Source organism: Emys orbicularis, chromosome 1 (assembly GCF_028017835.1).
Source record: "Emys orbicularis isolate rEmyOrb1 chromosome 1, rEmyOrb1.hap1, whole genome shotgun sequence".
Lineage (NCBI taxonomy): Eukaryota > Metazoa > Chordata > Testudines > Emydidae > Emys > Emys orbicularis.
In genome coordinates, this window is record NC_088683.1 from 349,244,474 (window position 1) to 349,270,475 (window position 26,002).

General features: G+C 42.7%; 1 protein-coding gene across 7 annotated transcripts in view; it reads left to right on the forward strand.

Moving 5' to 3' along the window:
* DLG2 (discs large MAGUK scaffold protein 2) overlaps nucleotides 1-26,002 on the forward strand; it is a 933,774-nt gene that overhangs the window by 448,559 nt on the left and 459,213 nt on the right. For all 7 annotated transcript variants that reach the window (XM_065406536.1, XM_065406561.1, XM_065406510.1 and 4 more), the window contains one exon: nucleotides 24,690-24,814. In XM_065406536.1, the coding sequence (XP_065262608.1) occupies nucleotides 24,690-24,814 (125 nt within the window). The remainder of the gene's footprint in view (nucleotides 1-24,689; nucleotides 24,815-26,002) is intronic.

The following is a 26,002-nucleotide window of genomic DNA, read 5'->3' on the forward strand; positions in this document are numbered from 1 at the left end:
TGAAGTGGTTTCCATCATATACAGGGTTCACAGTTTGGTTCAATGGCTCTCAGCACCATACAAATTGTTCCAGCACCCCTGACCTCATCCACCGCTCCTTCTGACTTCCAGATCTGTGCTGGACAGATGCACAACAAGAGACAGGCTTGGCGCCACACATCTCACATCCTGACTTGAGGTGGTGGTAGCAGAAAGTGACCCTAGTCTCCACTCCGTGGAGGCAGAAAGTGACCCCACTGTGGGCTGATGTTAGCCTGGAAAAGGGTAAGAACTGACTGTTCTGGGGAGGTGGCCAGGGAATGTGCTGATTTAATGTATCGCCTGAGCTGCTGACGCAGGTGGCATTGTAGGTTTCCACACTGACCATGTATCAAGTAGCAGAAGATTTGCTGTGACTTTCTGTTCCTGACTCACCATTTATCCGGGAACATGCGACTGCAGTGGCATCATCCTCAGTGTCTTTGGATAGGTGACGGACCTATCGTTGCTGGCACCATTGCCCGCACTGCAGCGTATCCAAGATGGAGGGGTGCAGTTGACTTCCTGTTTAGCACCGAGAGGATTGCTAATGCAGATAGGATCTTCAGGAGACCACTTATGATGCAGTATGTGTCTATGGACTTAGTATCAGCTTTACTGTTGGTCCCGATGCCTGTCCAGGACTAAATGACAGTGTGATGCCGGTACCAGCATCCACGGGGCCAATGTCTCTTCCTTTGTCTGTATCAATTAAACCGACAAGTTGCAGGGCACGTGGTGGCCCCATCAAAAATAGCTCCCCCGGCACCATTAGACTAGTTAGAAGGGTTTTCAAAATTGAGCTCGGAGGCATCTCCCTCTCTCTCCCCCTCATGTTATCAGGTTAATAGGTCATTGAAACACAGTGGAAGTCGTAGCTGGCACCAGGATTGGTACCATGCAGACAGCAGATACAAGGGTTCCTGGCCTACCTCCTACTGACCACTGATGCTGTCTCCCTATTCATGGCGGCCTCCTTGAAATCCCTGAAAAGTCCCTTGTTCGGCTAAGATGTGGTCATCTGTCCTCTCTAGGGCAAGATCACCTGGGCCTCCGGTAGCCTCCCCATTGGATCCCCCAGTTCTGCAGCCACGGATAAGGGGGGCTCCCGCTGTGCTGGAGGATGTCAGAAGAGGATACCACAAAACCTTGCACATCCATTCTCCCCCTCATAACCAGGTGATGCTGTGCTGCCCAATTTGTTATTTCCAGTACTGGAGGATTTCCGATTGTACTAAGACCTCCTAAGATGGAAGGCATCAGCCTGGGGTATTCAGGCTGAGTTTGTTTGCCAAACAGGAGAGGTCAGAGAGCGAATCCTTGTATGACACCAGCATCTATGTTAAATCATTCACTCAAGTCTGTGTTCACTTTAACTGTGCAAGCTGCACTTGATGTAAAGCCTTGATGAAGTTAATTATTTATACTGGTGTACAATAACACTTCAAGATATTCCAGAGTGAATCTTTTTGGAAGCTCTAAATACATTCTTAAAATCTATGAAGTTTACAAGGAGTGGATTTTGCCATTCAGTGCTCTTTTTGATGGTTATTCTGAAGGTGAAATTCTGATCACCACAGGATCTTCCAGGTTAGAATCCAGCCTGCTCTGCTCTTAGCTTTTCCTCAAAAGCTTTTAGAGCTGGTTGGAACATTTTACCTATTGAAGCTCTGGGGATGGGTGGGCAAAGGCCTGCCCACAGCGAAAGCCTCACAGCCTTAAGGGAAGGTACTACTGGAATCAGGTCTCAAATGATTTTGGGGGACAACAAATTAAAAAAACAGGGGCAGGAGTAAAGATCAAAGGGACAAACTCAGGGATCCAGAAGGGGACATTTTAGATTAAATGAAATTTCAGTGAAATACAGTATTTTGTCAAAGCCAAAACTTTTGTGGAGACATTTCAGTTCCGATGACAACTTTGTCTGAAAGGTGAGATTCTCATGATCTATAGCAGGGGTGGGCAAACTTTTTGGCCTGAGGGCCACATCGGGGTTCCGAAACTGTATGGAGGGCCGGGTAGGGAAGGCTGTGCCTCCCCAAACAGCCTGGCCCCCACCCCCATCCACCCCCTCCCACTTTCTGCCCCCTGACTGCCCCCCTCAGAACCTCCGACCCATCTAACCCCCCCTGCTCCTTGTTCCCTGACTGTCCCCTCCCGGGACCCCCCGCCCCTAATCGCCCCCCGGGACCCCACCTCCTATCCAACCGCCCCCTGCTCCCTGTCTCCTGACTGCCCCCCGGGACCTCCTGCCTCTTATCCAAACCCCCCGCTCCCCGCCCCCTTACCATACCGCTCAGAGCTCCAGGACTGCCAGCCGTAAATAGCACATTCCTACGGGGAGCAATTTAATACACTACACCAGGGGCTCTCGTAGCTGCGCTGCCTGGCAGGAGCTCACAGCCCCGTCACCCAGAGTGCTGGTGGCATGGTGAGCTGAGGCTGCGGGGGAGGGGGAACAGCAGGGAAGGGGTTGGGGGCTAGCCTCCCCGGCCGGGAGCTCAAGGGCTGGGCAGGACGGGCCTGCGGGCCAGATGTGGCCCACGGGCTGTAGTTTGTCCACCTCTGATCTATAGCCTGGTGATTAGGGCAATGGCCTGGGAGATGATACCATGTTCAAGTCCTTGCTTTGCCTGAATCAGAGCGATCTGGCAAGAAAAACTCTTCTCTGAAGCTGGGTCTCCCACAGGCACATGTATTGATCTGAAAATGGAGGTTTCAATACAATTCTATTTTTGCAAACTTCTTCAAAAGATTTTGGATTTGTTTTAATGTGAAACTAAAACAAATTTCAAAACCTCAAACGTTGCCACAAGACAGAATTGTCCTATTTCAGTCGGGCGGGGGTAACTACTTCCTTTATTCTGTTTATGATGATACTACAGAATACTTTGCTTGTCACTGAATGGAGTGTAACATCTTGCCAGGTATTGCAGTTGCTTTCTTTGGTATTTTGATTGTAATGCCATTTTCCCATTGTACTGGAGGCTTTTTCTGGTCCTATATTCTGTTGAAAAGTTCAGTGATTTCATCAATGGTATCATCAAAAGCTTTCAGCATTTTCCCAATTACTTTGAAATTGCTGCTACAATGTCTTGTCTGTTAGCCTTCTGCTGTCAATTTTCTTGGTGCTTTTTGTGGTTTTGTTTTTCTTCAATTTAATCTTCAATCTTGCCACACATAAATTGTGGTCATTTCTGATGTCAGCTTGTCTGTATGCTCTGAAGTCCTGGAGAGCTGACTTAAATTTCCTTCTAATACCTAGTCAGTCAGTTTAGTTATGGTGACACCATTTGAGGAATTTCAAATTACTTTACAGATATTTTTGTGTTGGAATATTATTCCACCAATTATAAGTCCTGATGCCAAGCATATTGTTTAAATAAAAAGGAAATTGGTGTGCTTTTGTTTTACATTGTGTGTCCCAGATGACAGTGAATACCCTAGCTTTTTTGTTGAATTCGTAAAACGTAAGTAATAAGCCTACATAAAAACATACATGAGCACACAAAATAAAATTGCTATGCAGAACAGACTCTATGGATTTTACACCTTGTTGTCATTATAAAGAAAATGTAGGGAACAATTGGGCCATGCATTAAAATATATTTGGCTCTAGGGTAAGTTTGCACATTTTTACAATCAGATATGGGAATGAAGAGATGTTTTACGATTAAAATAATCATGCTTGTGGGTTGAATAGGAATATGAAAACAGCAATGCATTAAAATTCCTCCCAGCCCTGTACTTCGGGCTGCTACACGTACAATACTGTAAGTCCATCAGAATCTTACTGTCTGATGTAGACTGCGTAGACTGTCGGTACTTCATCAGTTGAAACTGAGCCAATCACAATACGTCTTCCAATCTTCTCTCGCTCTGGCCATCCTTCGCCATGCTTGTCCATATCTCCTTGTTAGGAAATCATCCCACCTCTTTGGAGGCCGACCGTGTGGCCGTTTCTCTTCTCGCGGATACCACTCGGATATAGCTGCGGTCCATCTGTTGTCGCTGAGTCGGGCCACATGTCCCACCCACCGCATTTTGCTGAGCCTGCTCTCAACAACAATGTCTTGCACTCCAGACTGCTGCCTAATTATGTTTAAATTATTACTATTATTATTATTAAATTATTATTATTAAAACAGTGGCTTAAAATCAACATGGAAAACTAAGTCTGTCTGATGTATTTAATATTAATGGCTAATTCCTACTATATTTGCAGTGGATCCCAAGAAGAGATCTTGGGAAAAGCCAGAGAAGATGTTAACTACAAACTCCCCAAATAATTCCTAGTTTTGGCTGTGTCCTGCAGTATTGAGACATGTTACAGTGGTGGCAAAGGAGTACATGGTCCTTCTCCAATTATTACATTGGTGAAGTATTATGTTATTTTGTGTGCGAGGAAGGCTGGTCAAGTGGTAACCTGGAATTCAGGAGACCCAGGTTCAATTCCCTCTATCTGAGACTTCCTGTGTTACCTAGGGGATAAGTTACTGTTCCTCAGTTCCCCTGTAAAAAAGGGATGGTAGTACTTCCTTACCTCCCAGGGTTGTTGTGAGTATAAATACATTACAATTGGGAGACACTGAGATACTACAGTAAGGAGGTTATGTAGTGCCTAAGATGGATGGAGGTGGCAAAATAAGGAGGAGAAGATTTTACTGTCAGGGATATCTGCAGATGATGTTTTTCTGTGCTCCTGAAAGCAGATTGAGTGGATGAAAGTCCCTTTTCACTTCCTTCCCTGAGGGTAGCTAGGTCTGTCCAAGGAAACAGATAGTTGAAGAAGCGATACTGCTATGAGGGGGTTGCTGTTTGTTTTTCTGTGACTGTAATTTACAAGCAGAATTTTAAACCACTTACATCACTGCGGTACACACGGAATGTTCTCTAGCCTATGCTGATAGACTATTTCTTCATGATTTTTTTCCTTTCTGAATGACAGATGTGGAAAGCATCCCAGTAACACAGTAGAATTGTCCTGTTGTTTTTAACAGGGGACGCCAAAGGGTAGTTTGGGTGTATTTTTGAGGTGGACTCCTAAAATGAATCCAGAGACAAGGGCTTAGGGAGCAGAGCTGTGTGAAAAATATTGCACTAATGTTGGTTTAAGGAAACAAGGCCTGATGCAATATTAGTAAAGAAATAGGATGAGATTTTCAAAAGTGTTAATTTGTAGCCTTAGTGCTCCTATGCTATTTAACTTTGGATAAATGAGTTGTTGGAGCAGGGGACTGGACCATGGGCCTCCCAACTCCGTGACCTAACCACCTGGATACAGAGTCCTCCTCACTTGGTCTTCCCCAGCCCAGTGTATCTTTATGTATTGTGACAGACCCAGACCTGTGGGGTACAGGAGTCTGGTAGAGGGCAAATATACTGGTCACTGGATGAGTAGTTTTCTGTTCCCTGAGTGACCAGAGCAGGGGCTCCACTAGAATAATCAGGAACCTGCTAGAACCAGTTAAGGCAGGCAGGCTAATTAGGATACCTGGAGCCAATTAAGAAGAAGCTGCTAGAATCAATTAAGGCAAGCTAATCAGGGCACCTGGGTTTTAAAAGGAGCTCACTTCAGTTTGTGGTGGGAGTGTGAGGAGCTGGGAGCAAGAGGCGCAAGGAGCTGAGAGTGTGTGCTGCTGGAGGACTGAGGAGCACAAGCGTTATCAGACACCAGGAGGAAGGTCCTGTGGTGAGACTAAGGAAGGTGTTTGGAGGAGGCCATGGGGAAGTAGCCCAGGGAGTTGTAGCTGTCATACAGCTGTTACAGGAGGCACTATAGACAGCTGCAGTCCACAGGGCCCTGGGCTGGAACCCGGAGTAGAGGGCGGGCCCGTGTTCCCCCCAAACCTCCCAATTGACCTGGACTGTGGGTTCTTCCAGAGGGGAAGGTCTCTGGGCTGTTCCCCAACTCACATGGTGAATCTCTGAGGCAAGAAAATCCACCAATAAGCACAGGACCCACCAAGATAGAGGAGGAATGTTGTCACAGTATTTATATACATACAGTGGAACAGATTCAACAGGGGAGATGGAGGGTGATCCACATCAGAATATTCCACAGTTCAATGGTTAGAGCACACTTGAGAGGTGAGAGATCCCTGTTCAAATCCTTTCTTCCCCTCAGGCAGAGGGGGAAATTGACCCCAAGTTTCCCACATCCCAGGTGACTGCTTTAGTCACCAGGCTAAAAGTGGTAAATTGAGTGGCACAACCACTGCCACCTTCTCTTCCTCCTCTGGCCAGATTTTGAATGGGATCTGATCTAGCAGGCATCCTCTAAGCATGGCTACTGGATCAGGCCCTGCATGAGAGTTAGGTGATATACATCTATCTTCCCCTGGTACATGAATTGCTCTGGGGCCTAGCAAAAGATAGGCATCCAGGTGCTTACAGTGTGCCCACGTACCTTTGTGGGGCTGGTCCTGGGGTCCAACTCACTGTTGCTCTGCACATTGTATATTCATTTATATCTGTGCATAGTGGGTGCAGAATGGTGCCAGACCAGAATGATGGTGTCTTATAATCACTTGCATTTATATAAATAACTATACAAGAAAATGGTGAATCTTACCCTAAGAGTTCTCTAATAGAGATACATAAACTTGGAAGGCTTAGATTTTTATCAGAAAATGTTGGTAAATGTCGATATCACCATATGCACACATAGAATCATAGAAAATTAGGGTTGGAGGTCATCTAGTCCAACCCCCTACTCAAAGCAGGACCAACCCCAACTAAATCATCCCAGCCAGGGCTTTGTCAAGCCGGGCCTTAGAAACCTCTAAGGATGGAGATTCCACCACATTCCTACGTAATCCATTCCAGTGCTTCACCACCCTCTTGGTGAAATAGTGTTTCCTAATATCCAACCTAGACCTCCCCCACTGCAACTTGAGACCATTGCTCCTTGTTCTGTCATCTGCCACCACTGAGAACAGCCTAGCTACATCCTCTTTGGAACCCCCCCTTCAGGTAGTTGAAGGCTGCTATCAAATCCCCCCTAACTCTTCTCTTCTGCAGACTAAATAAGCCCAGTTCCCTCAGCTCTCCTCATAAGTCATGTGCCCCAGCCCCCTAATCATTTTTGTTGCCCTCCGCTGGACTCTCTCCAATTTGTCCACATCCTTTCTGTAGTGGGGGGCCCCAAACTGGACACAGTACTCCAGGTGTGGAGTGAGGGGAATAATCACTTCCCTCGATCTGCTGCCAATGCCTCTACTAATGCAGCCCAATATGCCATTAGCCTTCTTGGCAACAAGGGCACACTGTTGACCCATATCCAGCTTCTCATCCACTGTAACCCCTAGGTCCTTTTCAGCAGAAGGTCCGCTTAGCTAATCAGTCCCCAGCCTATAGCGGTGCATGGGATTCTTCTGTCCTACATGCAGGACTCTGCACTTGTCCTTGTTGAACCTCATGAGATTTCTTTTTGGCCCAATCCTCCAATTTGTCTAGGTCACTCTGGACCCTATCCCTACCCTCCAGCATATCTACCTCCCACCCCAGCTTAGTGTCATCTGCAAACTTGCTGAGGGTGCAATCCATTCCATCATCCAGATCATTACCAAAGATGTTGAACAAAACTGGCCCCAGGACCGACCCTTGGGACACTCCGCTTGATACCGTCTGCCAACTAGATATCGAGCCGTTGATCACTATCTGTTGAGCCTGACAATGTAGCCAGCTTTCTATCCACCGTATAGTCCATTCATCCAATCCTTACTTTTTTAACTTGCTTGCTGTGGGAGACAGTATCAAAAACTTTGCTAAACTTAAGATGTATCACATCCACTGCTTTCCACATATCCACAGAGCCAGTTCTCTCATCATAGAAGGCAATCAGGTTGGTCAGGAATGACTTGCCTGTGGTGAATCCATGTTTGCTGTTCTTGATTACCTTCCTCTCCTCCAAGTGCTTCAAAATGGATTCCTTGAGGACCTGCTCCATGATTTTTCCAGGGACTGACGTGAGGCTGACCAGTCTGTAGTTCCCCGGATTCTTCTTCTTCCCTTTTTTAAAGATGGGCACTATATTTGCCTTTATGCAATCGTCTGGGACCTCCCCTGATTGCCACAAGTTTTCAAAGGTAATGGCCAATGGCTCTGCAGTCACATCAGCCAACTCCCTCAGCACCCTCGGATGAAACTGGAGAAAAGCCTGTTGAGAGTCTTTGTGTTAAGTTTAGAGGCGAGAGCAACAAGAGTGATGTCATGATGGGCGTCTGCTATAGACTACCAAACCAGGAGGATGAGGTAGACGAGGCTTTCTTTGGACAACTAACACAAGTTTCCAGATCACAGGCCCTGGTTCTCATGGGGGACTTCAATTACCCTGACATCTGCTGGGAGGGCAATACAGCAGTGCACAGACAATCCAGGAAGTTTTTGGAGAGTGTTGGGGACAACTACATGGTGCAAGTGCTGGAGGAACCAACTAGGGGCCATGCTCCTCTTGACCTGCTGCTCACAAACAGAGAAGAATTGGTAGGGAAAGTAGAAGTGGGTGGAAACATGGGCAGCAGTGACCATGAGATGGTTGAGTTCAGGATCCTGACAAAAGGAAGAAAGGAGAGCAGAAGAATACAGACCCTGGAATTCAGAAAAGCAGACTTTGACTCCCTCAGGGAGGCTAATATGAGGGGGAAAGGAGTCCAGGAGAGCTGGCTGTATTTTAAAGAAGTCTTATTGAGAGTGCAGCAACAAATCAACCCGAAGTACAGAAAGAATAGCAAATATCGCAGGCGACCAGCTTAGCTTAACAGAGAAATCTTTAGTGAGCTTAAACACAAAAAGGAAACTTACATCCTCCTGGTCTGGTGGTCTATAGCGGACGGCCATCACGACATCACTCTTGTTGCTCTCGCCTCTAAACTTAACACAAAGATTCTCAACAGGCTTTTCTCCAGTTTCATACTGGAGCTCTGAGCAATCATACTGCTCTCTTACATACAGTGCAACTCCCCCACCTTTTCTCCCCTGCCTGTCCTTCCTGAACAGTTTATACCCATCCATAACAGTGCTACGGTCATGTGAGTTATCCCACCAAGTCTCTGTTATTCCTCTCAAACAAAAATATTTCCATCGATAATCAAAATTTACAGATAGGCAAAGTAAGAAAAATGCTGCTTGAGAATTTGATTTTAGGATATTTGTATATTTTGATATGTGATGTTGGGACTGGGGTTTAAGGGTTACAAAGCTTTAACTGTTTGAATCTCCATGCCTACTGTAATTGAATTGCCTCTTCCCCCCAACTTCCTGCAAGTGTTAAAAATTTATATGGAGAAAAATAAAAAATGTTTAAAGCCCATTATTTTGTGAAAATGCAAATTGAAAAAATGGTGAAAAATTAACATCTATATTATCCATCAAAATGATAAAAAACAAACAAAAAGGAATTCTACTACGCCTAGATGTACAGTAGGGCAGGCAAGGCATCTATTAGGTAATATTTTTCACTTGAGATTGGCCAGGCTGAAGAGCCCTCCCCTACTTTCGCTCCCACCCTCCTAGAATCACTGCAGACAGTTATAAGAGTGGTGGTTAATGTAGTTGGTTCATATATTTGTAATGTAACAAAATCATCTTGCCTGATTTCAAAGTATTCTGTAGTTGAATTTCATGGGAGCCACATGATGAAAACTTCATGCACTTATTTGCAAACGTACATGTGATAGACTGGATATCTTTTGTGGGGGGAATTCCTGTGTAAAATGATTTAAATATAATGTAAAATAGCTATATAACTTTTGAAGCTGCATTTTCAATGCTAGTTAGGGTGACCAGATAGTAAGTGTGAAAAATCGGGACAGGAAGTGGGGGGTAATTGGCAAAGTCCCAAATATCAGGACTGTCCCTATAAAATTGGGACATCTGGTCACCCTAATGCTAATGAACCCAACTTCTCTTTCTCATAGGCTGACAACAGAGTTTGAAAACTTTCCTTTATCACAGTTGGGTCTCCTATATAAGTGAAACAAAATGGGCTTTTAAATTAAAACGTATTAATAGCAAAAATGTAGGGTTGGCTCAAAGACAGGAAAAATCAAGAGGTTCTGATATGTATTTACAAAAGACAATATGGTCACTAACAAATGCATTTCATTTACTGTCTAGGTTTTATTGAGAGTAGATGCACTGCTGAGCATAACTGTTGTGGAGAAAAATTTCATACACCTTGTTTCAGATAAAAAATAAAAATAAATATTGTGGGCGCCTCAGCTAATTCCTAGTGAAATGTAAGGTGCTAGAGAATTTCATAGACTACCTGTTCTACCAAATTCTGCATGCTGAGCAGCTAGACAAACAGGATGATGGCAAACTACATAAATGTAATAGCAGGAATATTCAGTCATCTTCCTTTAGGATTTTGTGTTTGAACTTAAAGATCCCAAGGGTCTTTCAAATGCATTCACTCTCCCCCAGCTCTGTTTACATTTAGACTAGTTGCTCCAAAGATCCCCTTTGGGAAGAAGGAAGTGAATGCATTGTGACTATGGAAATAGCAACTGTGCAGATAGTTCCACCCCTTGATTTCCTCTGGTTTTGGAGCAAGATTGAGTAAAAACTCAGAGGGAAGGGACTGCGCAATGCCTTATAACAGAATGATACACCTCTGAATTCTAATCCAGCTGGTTGATCATATTTACTTTCCAGTGGAAGCAGTGCATGGGCTCTCATGGAGTTTAAAAATATTAAATATATGTACGTTGGAAATTCTTAGGAAATGCAGTTTCATCAAAAGACAAGGATGAGCTTGTACATATTTGTTACTTTTGTTGTAGATGTGAAAGTCAAATGGGAAAGAACAATAAAAGCCTATGTTTTGCCTTATACAACTAGAACTTGGGTTTATATAGCACCTTTCATACTCCAGGTGCCTCAAATTCCCCTAAGTGCTTTTTCAGAGCAATGAGTTAGTAATTGTGCAGAGTCTATACAGGCAAACCCATTATGCACTCAGCCTGTGTGTCAGTCTGGAACTTCAGAACTAGATTAATTGAGTAGATTGTAGAGTTCTCTCTTATACCCTTTTAAAAACTCCATTGGATGTTCAACTTTTGTTGGTATTAGGGTGACCAGACAGCAAATGTGAAAAATCAGGACAGGGGGTGGGGAGTAATAGGAGCCTATATAAGAAAAAGACCCAAAAATCGGGACTGTCCCTATAAAATCGGGACATCTGGTCACCCTAGTCGGTATAGCTATTAGATTCTGGCAGAAAGGAATTAAAGAAAGATTGTCTTTTGTATGGAAAGTATATTGAATCAATGGAGCTTTCCCTCTTTGCACTGAAGTGTTGGCACAGGGTATGATTATGGATGAAATCATGACTATATTGAAGCTTGTGGGTGTTTTGCCACTGTCCTCAGACTCATAGACTTTAAGGTCAGAAGGGACCATCGTGATCATCTTAGTCTGACCGCCTGCACATTGCAGGCCACAGAACTTCACCCACCCACTCCTGTAATAGACCCCTAACCTCTGGCTGAGTTACTGAAGTCCTGAAATCATGGTTTAAAGACTTAAAGTTACAGAGAATTCACCCGTTTACACTAGTTTAAACCTGTATGTGACTAATGCCCCATGCTGCAGAAGAAGGTGAAAATCCCCCAGCGTCTCTGCCAATCTGCCCTGAGTTCTGATGTGCCATGTGGGTAACTTTAAACCCATGACATTGTGACCCAGATACAAGCACCATGGTATACATCAACCTCTTCAGCTTTTGCAGGTAACAGCATTGTGAACTCTTTAACAAAGGTAATATTAAGCTTTCAGATGTAGCCAGTACAGATCTATGGACTGACCAGCACTGTTCCTCCAATCCTTGTGAAAGTATTTTCATGGTCAGATATGTCCAGATATGGTGTGGCTAGGTGGCTGCTTCCCCTACCTTGATCTGTTTTCCTCATACTTGGTAGTGTAGTCATAGGAATTGTGAAGGCCCTTGGGTCCAAATGGAAAAATCCAGTGCAGATCCTGAGTGGCACAAACATGTCTATCTATAGGGAAAGATTGTTATGAACTCTAACTTTCCTTTTCCCAAGGTGCTAAGAAGACTTAATGGAGAGGAGAATGCTTCCCCCGCCCCCCTTTCCGAAGAACATTAATCTGTGTTTTGCTGTGTCCTTTTCTAACATTTCCTTCCATCTTCCTTTCTTTCTAATTAAACATTAGCCAGTGTGTTTTGTAGCATTTTTTCCCCTGTTCTTATTTTTCTGCAAGAGACAGAATGGATATTATTTTCTCAGGCAGAGAGTAACCTGGAGGATGCAAGTACCTAGCAGGAGACTGGGAGGCATATTGAGGTGGAAAACAGCCATATTTGGTTGTCACATCTTAGAACAGTGACTGTGGGGTGGGGGAGGTAGAGGGATGGTGGTACTGTTCTTGTTGACCGGGGTATTCTTAACTAGCAACATCCATTCTCTGAAGCCTTACAGTCTAAGGGTTTTTTCTTTGTTATTCCTTTTCTTCTTCTGCATTGTATAAAGGAAATAAAAGGTGAAGCCCCTTTTAAAAGGGGGAATTATGTGATTTCGGCAACTATAAAAGCTACTAAAATGTGCTGGGAACTTCTAGTTTGGGCTTGGAAACCAGATCTGAAGGCAGTTCTCTTGCATAGACTGGTCTGGATACTGCCAGAACCTGACTGTGAGTGAACTGGCATTTTGCCCCATTCTGAAGGATTGCTTTATTTGGGTGGCTGGCTTAGTTCATTCTTTTAGACATGCTGTTTACATTCTCATTTTTTGCATGTGTAATAAAGAAAAACAATCCCTCATGCTATTTTAAAAATCTCCCTGCTGGAGTCATGCACTTCCCCCAAACAGGGTTGGGAGTTCAAGCTCCCTCTATAGGTAGCAAGTGAGAAGAATCATTAAAGTGCTTGTAGTCTTGTGAATTGTGGTTACGTAGTGAATGTTCTGAATCTGATAAGGGGCTTGAAAACAACAAATGGCACAGTGACAGATGGAAATATGCACCATATGGAGCATAATAATATAACTACAGAGTCTTAAAACTCCAACTCTGGGGAACCCGCCAGCTGACGTGGGAGTAGTGAGAATTTCATGAATTATGTTACTCTTGAGTAGAGTTGAAAGTACAAAAGACTTCAACAGCCTACTGATAAATATGCAAATAATTTTGTTCTCTGAATTAGAGGAAAAGGAGGCAGCTTTGTTCAGGTTTTTGAAACTTGAGCTCTGAGCAAAACATAATAAAAGGAAAATGGTGTATATGGGAGGATATATATATTCAAAACTCATCTGCAGGAATGATTTGCATCTGTGATCCCATCGTCGTACACATACTAAGCAGGGTTAAAACAGGTTAGTGTTAGAGTGGGAGATGGCCAAGGAACTGTAATGATCTTGGGGTTCATTAAATATCAAACCAGTGAATGAGAGAAGAATAAAACTTTAATAAACAAACTGGAGAGCTTCTGTAGTGAGCTGCTAAGAATGTGCGAAATACCTATTTGGTGCTGTAAAATACAAAATTTCTGGCCCTTGCCTGGAGAGAAGCTGACTCCACCCCGATGTGCAGTTTCATTGAGCTGTGGTCCTTTCTGCTGGCTTTATTATCTTGTTATTCCGATAAACACTGAATGGCTTGATACCACAGAGATTCAGGCTCCATTCCCAGAAATAAGGAGCTCTCAACCAGAAAATGTAACTAAATGGGACACAGTAACAAAAGTGGATTGTAAAAGCTTTTAGCTAGTTATCTATACTGAGAAATGAGGAAACAGCAAGGATGATAGTTAGACTGTAAACTTCTTGGGGCATGGACGGTGTCTTCCATTCTATGTTGTACAGCTCGAGCACTCGAAAAATAACATCAGAAGTGCTCAACATTGACTTCAATGGGAACAGAGTTAATCTAGGGCTGAGCGCTTTGGAAAATCCCACTGTGACAAGGTTGCAGCCTATAAAGGGGTTCCGGCCTGTTACATGGCTGCTCATAGAAGAATATAAAATAAAGTGAAAACTGGGTAAAAGGGTAACTAAGGGTAACTGGTCACCCTAATGCTAATGAACCCAACTTCTCTTTCTCATAGGCTGACAACAGAGTTTGAAAACTTTCCTTTATCACAGTTGGGTCTCCTATATAAGTGAAACAAAATGGGCTTTTAAATTAAAACGTATTAATAGCAAAAATGTAGGGTTGGCTCAAAGACAGGAAAAATCAAGAGGTTCTGATATGTATTTACAAAAGACAATATGGTCACTAACAAATGCATTTCATTTACTGTCTAGGTTTTATTGAGAGTAGATGCACTGCTGAGCATAACTGTTGTGGAGAAAAATTTCATACACCTTGTTTCAGATAAAAAATAAAAATAAATATTGTGGGCGCCTCAGCTAATTCCTAGTGAAATGTAAGGTGCTAGAGAATTTCATAGACTACCTGTTCTACCAAATTCTGCATGCTGAGCAGCTAGACAAACAGGATGATGGCAAACTACATAAATGTAATAGCAGGAATATTCAGTCATCTTCCTTTAGGATTTTGTGTTTGAACTTAAAGATCCCAAGGGTCTTTCAAATGCATTCACTCTCCCCCAGCTCTGTTTACATTTAGACTAGTTGCTCCAAAGATCCCCTTTGGGAAGAAGGAAGTGAATGCATTGTGACTATGGAAATAGCAACTGTGCAGATAGTTCCACCCCTTGATTTCCTCTGGTTTTGGAGCAAGATTGAGTAAAAACTCAGAGGGAAGGGACTGCGCAATGCCTTATAACAGAATGATACACCTCTGAATTCTAATCCAGCTGGTTGATCATATTTACTTTCCAGTGGAAGCAGTGCATGGGCTCTCATGGAGTTTAAAAATATTAAATATATGTACGTTGGAAATTCTTAGGAAATGCAGTTTCATCAAAAGACAAGGATGAGCTTGTACATATTTGTTACTTTTGTTGTAGATGTGAAAGTCAAATGGGAAAGAACAATAAAAGCCTATGTTTTGCCTTATACAACTAGAACTTGGGTTTATATAGCACCTTTCATACTCCAGGTGCCTCAAATTCCCCTAAGTGCTTTTTCAGAGCAATGAGTTAGTAATTGTGCAGAGTCTATACAGGCAAACCCATTATGCACTCAGCCTGTGTGTCAGTCTGGAACTTCAGAACTAGATTAATTGAGTAGATTGTAGAGTTCTCTCTTATACCCTTTTAAAAACTCCATTGGATGTTCAACTTTTGTTGGTATTAGGGTGACCAGACAGCAAATGTGAAAAATCAGGACAGGGGGTGGGGAGTAATAGGAGCCTATATAAGAAAAAGACCCAAAAATCGGGACTGTCCCTATAAAATCGGGACATCTGGTCACCCTAGTCGGTATAGCTATTAGATTCTGGCAGAAAGGAATTAAAGAAAGATTGTCTTTTGTATGGAAAGTATATTGAATCAATGGAGCTTTCCCTCTTTGCACTGAAGTGTTGGCACAGGGTATGATTATGGATGAAATCATGACTATATTGAAGCTTGTGGGTGTTTTGCCACTGTCCTCAGACTCATAGACTTTAAGGTCAGAAGGGACCATCGTGATCATCTTAGTCTGACCGCCTGCACATTGCAGGCCACAGAACTTCACCCACCCACTCCTGTAATAGACCCCTAACCTCTGGCTGAGTTACTGAAGTCCTGAAATCATGGTTTAAAGACTTAAAGTTACAGAGAATTCACCCGTTTACACTAGTTTAAACCTGTATGTGACTAATGCCCCATGCTGCAGAAGAAGGTGAAAATCCCCCAGCGTCTCTGCCAATCTGCCCTGAGTTCTGATGTGCCATGTGGGTAACTTTAAACCCATGACATTGTGACCCAGATACAAGCACCATGGTATACATCAACCTCTTCAGCTTTTGCAGGTAACAGCATTGTGAACTCTTTAACAAAGGTAATATTAAGCTTTCAGATGTAGCCAGTACAGATCTATGGACTGACCAGCACTGTTCCTCCAATCCTTGTGAAAGTATTTTCATGGTCAGATATGTCCAGATATGGTGTGGCTAGGTGGCTGCTTCCCCTACCTTGATCTGTTTTCCTCATACTTGGTAGTGTAGTCATAGGAATTGTGAAGGCCCTTGGGTCCAAATGGAAAAATCCAGTGCAGATCCTGAGTGGCACAAACATGTCTATCTATAGGGAAAGATTGTTATGAACTCTAACTTTCCTTTTCCCAAGGTGCTAAGAAGACTTAATGGAGAGGAGAATGCTTCCCCCGCCCCCCTTTCCGAAGAACATTAATCTGTGTTTTGCTGTGTCCTTTTCTAACATTTCCTTCCATCTTCCTTTCTTTCTAATTAAACATTAGCCAGTGTGTTTTGTAGCATTTTTTCCCCTGTTCTTATTTTTCTGCAAGAGACAGAATGGATATTATTTTCTCAGGCAGAGAGTAACCTGGAGGATGCAAGTACCTAGCAGGAGACTGGGAGGCATATTGAGGTGGAAAACAGCCATATTTGGTTGTCACATCTTAGAACAGTGACTGTGGGGTGGGGGAGGTAGAGGGATGGTGGTACTGTTCTTGTTGACCGGGGTATTCTTAACTAGCAACATCCATTCTCTGAAGCCTTACAGTCTAAGGGTTTTTTCTTTGTTATTCCTTTTCTTCTTCTGCATTGTATAAAGGAAATAAAAGGTGAAGCCCCTTTTAAAAGGGGGAATTATGTGATTTCGGCAACTATAAAAGCTACTAAAATGTGCTGGGAACTTCTAGTTTGGGCTTGGAAACCAGATCTGAAGGCAGTTCTCTTGCATAGACTGGTCTGGATACTGCCAGAACCTGACTGTGAGTGAACTGGCATTTTGCCCCATTCTGAAGGATTGCTTTATTTGGGTGGCTGGCTTAGTTCATTCTTTTAGACATGCTGTTTACATTCTCATTTTTTGCATGTGTAATAAAGAAAAACAATCCCTCATGCTATTTTAAAAATCTCCCTGCTGGAGTCATGCACTTCCCCCAAACAGGGTTGGGAGTTCAAGCTCCCTCTATAGGTAGCAAGTGAGAAGAATCATTAAAGTGCTTGTAGTCTTGTGAATTGTGGTTACGTAGTGAATGTTCTGAATCTGATAAGGGGCTTGAAAACAACAAATGGCACAGTGACAGATGGAAATATGCACCATATGGAGCATAATAATATAACTACAGAGTCTTAAAACTCCAACTCTGGGGAACCCGCCAGCTGACGTGGGAGTAGTGAGAATTTCATGAATTATGTTACTCTTGAGTAGAGTTGAAAGTACAAAAGACTTCAACAGCCTACTGATAAATATGCAAATAATTTTGTTCTCTGAATTAGAGGAAAAGGAGGCAGCTTTGTTCAGGTTTTTGAAACTTGAGCTCTGAGCAAAACATAATAAAAGGAAAATGGTGTATATGGGAGGATATATATATTCAAAACTCATCTGCAGGAATGATTTGCATCTGTGATCCCATCGTCGTACACATACTAAGCAGGGTTAAAACAGGTTAGTGTTAGAGTGGGAGATGGCCAAGGAACTGTAATGATCTTGGGGTTCATTAAATATCAAACCAGTGAATGAGAGAAGAATAAAACTTTAATAAACAAACTGGAGAGCTTCTGTAGTGAGCTGCTAAGAATGTGCGAAATACCTATTTGGTGCTGTAAAATACAAAATTTCTGGCCCTTGCCTGGAGAGAAGCTGACTCCACCCCGATGTGCAGTTTCATTGAGCTGTGGTCCTTTCTGCTGGCTTTATTATCTTGTTATTCCGATAAACACTGAATGGCTTGATACCACAGAGATTCAGGCTCCATTCCCAGAAATAAGGAGCTCTCAACCAGAAAATGTAACTAAATGGGACACAGTAACAAAAGTGGATTGTAAAAGCTTTTAGCTAGTTATCTATACTGAGAAATGAGGAAACAGCAAGGATGATAGTTAGACTGTAAACTTCTTGGGGCATGGACGGTGTCTTCCATTCTATGTTGTACAGCTCGAGCACTCGAAAAATAACATCAGAAGTGCTCAACATTGACTTCAATGGGAACAGAGTTAATCTAGGGCTGAGCGCTTTGGAAAATCCCACTGTGACAAGGTTGCAGCCTATAAAGGGGTTCCGGCCTGTTACATGGCTGCTCATAGAAGAATATAAAATAAAGTGAAAACTGGGTAAAAGGGTAACTAAGAGGAAGGATATGGTGTCTCCCCTCTCAGCTGGCTAAAGAAGGGGAAGTCTCTGGGAATTATTGCCAAGAGTTTTTTTGGTTGATTTGCTTTTGTTGTGTGATCTTTTTGTGGATAATAAAACAAGCCCTGAGGAAAGGGCCTTAAAACGACTAATGCTTGGAGGTTTTTTCCCCTTCCCTTGGCTTCTGAATCTTCCTACCATCTTATACCCATCCTAAATATTATCTTTTAGTGTTTGTTAGAAGAAGGAAAGTCCTAATGTGAATGTTTGTTGAAACAGTACAGTGTAGCTCCCATTGTTGTGTGGTGTATATATAATTTAAGGGAAGGTTTCTGAGTCTTGGGATAAAGAAGTGGGAAAATTAGCAAATAATTAGAAAAATATCATAGGTGCGAATTCCATCTGAAGCCTTTTTATAGTAAAGGCCAGGAATCAAATAGTAATAACTGAGCATTTGGACAGATGGAAAGTGTTAAGACAGCTGTCAATATTTTAGGACAGGTAAGAATTTTTGGGACATAAAAGGAGTCATCAGGATTAAGGTCTTAAAGACATATATATTCATTCACAAGAATAGTCCCATTGAAGTCAATAGGCCTGGTCTAAAGCTGGTCAGAATTTTTGTTTATCATGCAGAAAAATTTGAATTTGGGGGTAAAAAATGAAAACTGAAAATTTTCAGCTGAACATTTCAGTTTCAAAATCAAAGATCTCAATTTGAAAATGCTGCTGGGATGTCTCATGCGAGTTATAGTTCAGCAGCCTCGGGCCTCCATTCTTCTCTATGGGCCTTGCTCCCTTGCTGGACTGCATCTCCCATGGGGCACTTTAATTTGCCTTCTTGATGAGCCACGGCATGTACCATGGGAAACTTAGTCTAGTTGAGGAAGTTGGCCAGTGGAGGACGATGTGGGCATGAAACATTTGAACTGCCATGAAGCATGAATTAAAACCAAATAACTGTGGGGATTTATGTGTTCAGTTTTTCAACAAAAAGTTGAAAATGTCCACAGAAAATAGATAATTTCATGAAAAGACGCATTTTATCAAAATCCCAATTTTTCCATCGACAAGCAGTTTTGATGGAAAATTTTCAACAAACCCCACTGTATACATGTGAGTAAAGCTACTCACCTACCCAAAGTATTTATAGAATTGGGTCCTAAACTGGTATATGTGATAAAAATAATGGAAGAAGGGCTTGTGTAATTAGTGTAACAGTGGACTTAGAAGGAGAGGTTTAATTTATGTCAGGCTTACAAATATAAAGGTGGAAAATAGGGTAAAAAATTGCTAGGATAAAGATGCAGAGGAACTGGGAGCGTAAGAGTTCTAGTCTGTTTTAGCTAGACTTAGAAAATAAAATCACAAGGGTTAAAGTTAATCTTAATTAAAAGTCCATAATTTTAGCTAGTGCCTGATTTGTTTAAAGATCCTGCATGCAATACGTGCATATTTCTCTCAGGCAGTAGGTGTGCATGTATTTTTTCTTTTGTCTTAGGCTATGTCTATACTACACACCACTGGCAGTGGCGGGTAGGGTATATGTAGCTATACACTGCAACAAAAACCGGGCTGTGTCAACACTGTGGTGTATAGCTTTTCCCTGCTGCCTCTCTCCTGGCAGAACCTTTTCCTGCTGCTGGAGCCTTTCCCTGCAGCAGGGGAAGTCCACCAGTGGAGAGGCAGGGGGAGATGAGGGTGGCACTGCTTGGGAGTGTAGAGAACCATGTAAGGTAAATACCCTAGGGGTTCAGGCATGTCTTTACTCTACTCACCTAAGCAGTACCTCACCATCTACACTGCTATTTACAGCTGTACTAGTGGAGTGTGCAGGGTATGTACTCTACACGCCACCATAAAGAGTGTGCAGTGTATATGTACCTTTAGTGTCTGAGATGAGGAGAATAAGACCTAGAGGATTTCTTAGATTATTTCTCCCGCTACCTTGCTTTTTCACATTTTTGAGTGCCTGATACCTGAGAAACAATTAAAAGATTTAACCCTCCAGTTGAGTTCAGATAGTTCCCTATTAAAATTGGCATATGGGCATTCTTTGCTTGGGCATTGTTATTTCGTATGTGGGCATTGTTATTTAATTGAGAAAGTTTTAGAAATAACTAGTCTTCTGTAAAGATACACTGCAGGTTTATTAAGGTGTGGTGTATTATTGGCCAACGATTTATAAATAATTTGTTAGCTGTTCAAGATCCTGCTAACTCATATGTATTATTTATCTTGCCTAGGAGTGCCTGTCATAGATTAGGACCCAACTGTGGTAGGTGCTGTAAAAATCCAGAACAAAAAGACAAAAAAACAAAGATTGTTCTGTACAAATCCAGAAGAATCTAAGTGTAAGACGAGGCAACAGATGGATTCAGACAGATAGATGGGGGGGAGTACAAGGAAACAATGAGACGATATGGCCCACATGATAGGTTGTGATGTCAGCACACCAGCAGCTTAACAGTTGTCAAGTTTTTTATAGGCATCACAGCAAAGGTGAGTTTGAAGGAGGATAATGAGGTAGCTCTGCAGATGCTTATGGGGAGCTCCTTTTGAAGTGTGAGGGGCAACATGGGGGGAAATAAGGGATTGTTTGAAAATTTAAAAAATGGGCAACACCTCAATAGCGAATAAGAGAAAATATGCAGGGTAGGGATAGACTATGAAGGATCTTGAAAATGAAGACAATTAACTTATGCTTTACGTGATGGGGAAGGGGGAGCCAGTAGAGGGATGCAAAGAGAGAAGTGGCGTGGGCAAAGTGATGAATTAGGAAAACGATCTTTTTAGCAACATTCTGAGTGGATCTGAGAGGGGCAAGATTGCATTTGTCAAGGCCAGAGAAAAGGATATTGTTGTAATTGAGATGTGAGGTGTTGAGAGCCTGGATGAGAGTTTTACCTATGTGGATGGATAGGAAAGAGAGATTATGCAGAAAGAATTGGTAACAGTTAGCTATAGCCTGGATGTGAGGATGTAGAGAGAGGTCCATGCTGAAGATGACACTGAGGTTACAGGCCTTAATGACAGGTAGAATGGGGGTGCAGTCCACAGTGACAAAGAAAGAAGGTAGCAGGAAGGAGAAAGATTAGAAACTGTTTTAGTCTTGTTGAGCTTGAGCTAGCAACTACACATCCACAAGGAGATGTCAGAGAAACAGGATGAGATGAACCTCCACAGAAAGCTGGAGGAGGGGAGGAGGAGGATCCTCCAAAGGCCATGCTAAAGGAGCAATTATAGCAATAGGAGGAAAACCAGGAGAAGACAGAGTCACGGAAGCCAAGGGAGGACAAGATTTCAGAAAGAGGCACTTGGTTGACAGTTTACAGGTCAAGGAGGATGAAAATGGAGTATTGGTTCTGAACTTTGGCTAGAAAGAGGTTATTAGAGACTTTGACAAGAGTGATTTCACTGAAATTCCAGGGGTGGAAGATGTACTGGAGAGGGTCTGGGGTGGAATTGGAGGGGAGGCGCTATGAACAGTGATTGTAAACAGCTTGTTCCATGAGTTTAGAGATGAAAAGGAGATGGGACAGTAAGTAGTTGGAGAGGCAAGTGGGATGAAGGGAGGTGGTTTTTTTTTTAAGATGGGAGAGACTAAAGCATGTTTGTATCATGAAGGGAAAGAGACAGAGGAGAGTGAGATGTAAGGGTGGGGGAGGGGAGTGGGCATGACAGAGATCAGGAGATGGGATGCAATAATTGGGAGAAGTTGAGGGGTTAGAGGAGGAGAGCAGATGAGAAACTTTTGCATCTGACTAGGGTGAAGGAGAGAGTTATAGAAGGAAAAGGGAAGGCAAGCTGAGGGGAGGGAGAAGGTCATGTCATATTTTGTCAGTTTTCTCTTGGTAGAAATGGGCGAGATCCTGTGCAGAGAGAGAATTTCTCTCTAGGTTGGCAACACAGATTACAGTATTCATTTGAGAACCACAAAGAAGAAATTACTGTGCTAGGCCACTTGTCCTTCCCAATTTACTTTCTTGTGTAGGAACGTATATAGAGATTGAGCAAGCTAGTGAGCCAGCTTGCAGATCCTGTTGATCAGGTCAAGGATTGTGACCAGATTAATTACTAGCAATTTTCTGGATCTGAAAGTGCCAGCAAGGGGTGCTTCCCTATTCTTTTCAAAGGTTACCCCAAGGGGCAGAATCAGAATAGGCTTGCAATACAGCTGACATACATCTATGGATAAATGTCAGGGGCTGGCAGTGATTCCCTTGGAAAGCCTGCAGCAGTTTACCATATCATTACTTACAGTGAGCGTTGTTATGGTTATTATTGCTGAGGAGTTAATGTGGCTGAGATGGGAAAGGGAGGGGCGGGAGGGAGAGTGCACCGAAAGTGTGAAACCTTTTCAAAATAATTTCCTAATGAGAATTTCAATAAACCTTTGGTGAGGAGCTGTGACAGCTAGGCATGCCCCATATAACAAGCAAGCTTTATTATTTTAAAAAAGCTCTTCAAGCATGGTGTTACCTTATACTGTATCCACTTGTGCTGCATATCCAGCTAAAAATTCCTTTCTCATGCTTCCTTGACAAGCCCACTTTCTTTTTATTTGAGAGTAGGTTTTAGGGACTAAGATTAAATCTATTAAGAACCACGGGATGCCGCAGATGCTGAGCTCTTCTTAAAAATTAGACCTGACACTTGACAGAAAAGCAAAGCTTACTTTCAGTTTTAGCAGTGCTTTAAGGCACCTGCGGTGATGCTGCATCTAAACTGGAGTGGCCATATTTCAAAAGTGAGTGGTCTACGGGCCCTCTGTGATCTCCATGAAATCTTTACTTTGAAGATTCATTAGAACATTCACTGACAGTATGTTATTAGGAAAACCCTTAGGGAAAGTATTCTTGAAGTATTATCAAAGGGGGAGCCTGTGTTGACTGCATTGTGTGACCAGGCATATTATAAAATATATGGAAAGTAAAATGAGCTAGACCTGATCCTCATGGATAAAAGGCTAAATCATAGGTTTATCATGACATTTTAGAAAGTCTTAGTAACCCCTTGTGGAATATCTGTAAAATGTTTCAGTGCTGTGCCATTTCCAATATTACAGCTAGCTGAATAGCATTACAATATGTACATCCTGAAATCCTTTTTGTGTATTATTTAGTCCAATATTGAAAAATTATTCAGGACCACGTATTTACACTGGGCCTGCAGATTGCATTCAAATCTCTTCAGAAATAATAATTGATAACTGTCCTGTTCATGACTGTGAAACACTGATAGCACTGGCTAGAGCTTGACATGTTGTACACACGTGATGTATAAGCTTCCCCACAAAGCTCTGCCAGGACCTCATTCCTGACCTCCTAACTGAAATGCATTTTAAGGAAAAGGAACTGAGATGTGATAACAGAGATAGAGTTTTGGGTGGGTTCGATGAGCAGTTCTCTCTCCTCACTCAGATTGAAGCAGCCAGTTATCTGTGTCTACAAGCAGCACTGGCGATAACAAACCCCAGAAGTCTACTAGGCAGAATAAAATCAGAAAGGGGTTTAAAATAAGCATATTGAACATATTTTACCCCATCCACTTGGTGAACAAATTGTACATTTATCTGCAGTAGCTCATAGGGCTGTTGTAAGCCTGAATTCATGTTTGTAAAGTTGCTTGGATTCCTCAGATGAGGGGAGGCTAAAAGGGCACAGGGTTATATATTATTGCTCTTCAAAAGAATGTCTATGATGACCACAACTATTTTAAACTTGAAAACAATAACAATCGGTACATCATTCTAAAAGAGGTTCTAAAATTGCTGGCATGTGTATAGTGTGAGAGGAGGTTGGCACACTAGGTTGTGGGTGTGTGTGCAAGTATAGATAAATGTAATAATAAAGGATTGTTTACCTGATACATTCTAATGGCTACTCCAAATGAATTATTTGCTTTTTCATATATGCAGAAAATGTGTGTGCCAAAATTTGCTCATTTAAAAAATCATGTGGATATGAGTAGTAGTTGCTTTTCAGCAGAAAATAATAATATATTTTAACTTTTTTTTTCTCCTCCTACACCCTGAGGTGCATCGGGCATCCACCATTTTATTCAGAGTTCCAGTTTATGCAGTGATGCTGTTGTTTCTTAAGCTTTTTTACTGGAAATTAAAGCGTTCAGGGTAAAATTTTCAAAGACTCCTAACTGGTGTAGGAGCGTAAATCTCATTGAAAGTCACTGGGTCTTTGTCTCTGAAGTCTCTTAGGCACCTTTGAAAATTTTATCTTTAAACTATTACATTTAGGCTTGATCTTCTGTGGAAGTCTACGTGAGTTTTTCCATTGACTTTGGGAACTCTTTGTGTACTTTTCTAGCCTGCCTTGTTTTAGCTGACAGTGAATTTTTTCTGGCTGAGTCATATACACCTGGAACTATGGCAGTGCTAAGTAAAAAAGACACCTTTGAGAAGCAAGGAGACAGTGCTCAAACACAGCAGCTAAGTTCTGAGGAATTCTAGCAGCTGATAAGTTTTTTGTTTTTCTTTTCCCAGGGTAATTCTGGCCTGGGGTTCAGTATTGCCGGAGGAACAGACAACCCTCATATTGGGGACGATCCTGGGATATTTATTACTAAGATTATACCAGGAGGAGCTGCAGCAGAGGATGGAAGACTCAGGTAAAAACTTACTACATTACATGCGTTTGGAAACTAAATGTACCATTATTCATTATTTTATAATGCTCCAATGTGTGCTAGGTGTTTCACAGAAGACATAGACACATGGGGCTGAATTCTCCCCTTTGATATGCCTGCACAAGCAGCATAAAGTGGCCAGAGAAGGCTACTGAAGAATTTCCTCTGTGCAGGGGAATTCCCTGCTGGTCTAAAGCTGTCAGAGGTAGCTCTGCCTCTTTCTCTGCATCAGCCATCCCACCTGGCTTAAGAGTGGGCAGGACAGGGGCATACCAGTGTGGAGCTCTGCCACGCCTAATCCCTACACGTACACACTGGAGGAACCTTATTCCAGCGGCATAGGTTAAGTCTTTCCCTGTACAGCCCTGACTTGTCATAGCTGGGCAGCACTGAATTAAGGATCCACAACGAGCTGCCTGCAGCTACCCTTCACACTCCCCTTTGGGGACCCCTTTCCGTTCCTTGGCTGCAGCGGTGAGGTATGTTTTCTTCCATCTTCAGATGGCCTTTCTTCTCAGATGAGGACCTAACCACAGTGATCTATTCTGTTGCCACCTCCAGGCTAGGTTATTGCTGTTGCTCTTGGGTTGAACGCTGCAGCCATATGGAAGCAGCAACATATGGCAGTGCCCCTCTTTAAGCAACAATGGACAAAATGAACACGCCATCCCAGTGCTTGTGCTTCCCATTCATTTATGGACTGAATTCAAAGTCCTAGTTCTAATCTGCAAGGCCTTTAGCATGCTAGGTGTTCAGTTATCTCCATGAATGCCTCACCATCTGCCAGCCACTAATCGTATGTCTACATTGCAATTAAAAACCTGTCTGTGGCCAATGCCTGCAGACTTGGGCTTGTGGGGATCAGGTTGCGGGGCTGTTTAATTGCAGTATAGATTTCTAGGCTTGGGCTACAGCCCAAGCTCTGGGACTCTTCCACTTTGCAGGGTCCTAGAGCCTGAGCTCAGAAGTCTACATTGCAATTAAACAGCCCCGCAGCCCAAGCCCTGCCTGCCCGAATCAGCTGGCACAGACCAGCTATGGGTGTTTAATTGCAGTGTAGGTATCCCGTTCTCAACCAGGGGTATGCTTACCCCATTGGGGGTATGCAGAGGTCTTCCAGGGTGTACATCAACTCATTTGGATATCTGACGAGTTTTACAACAGGCTACA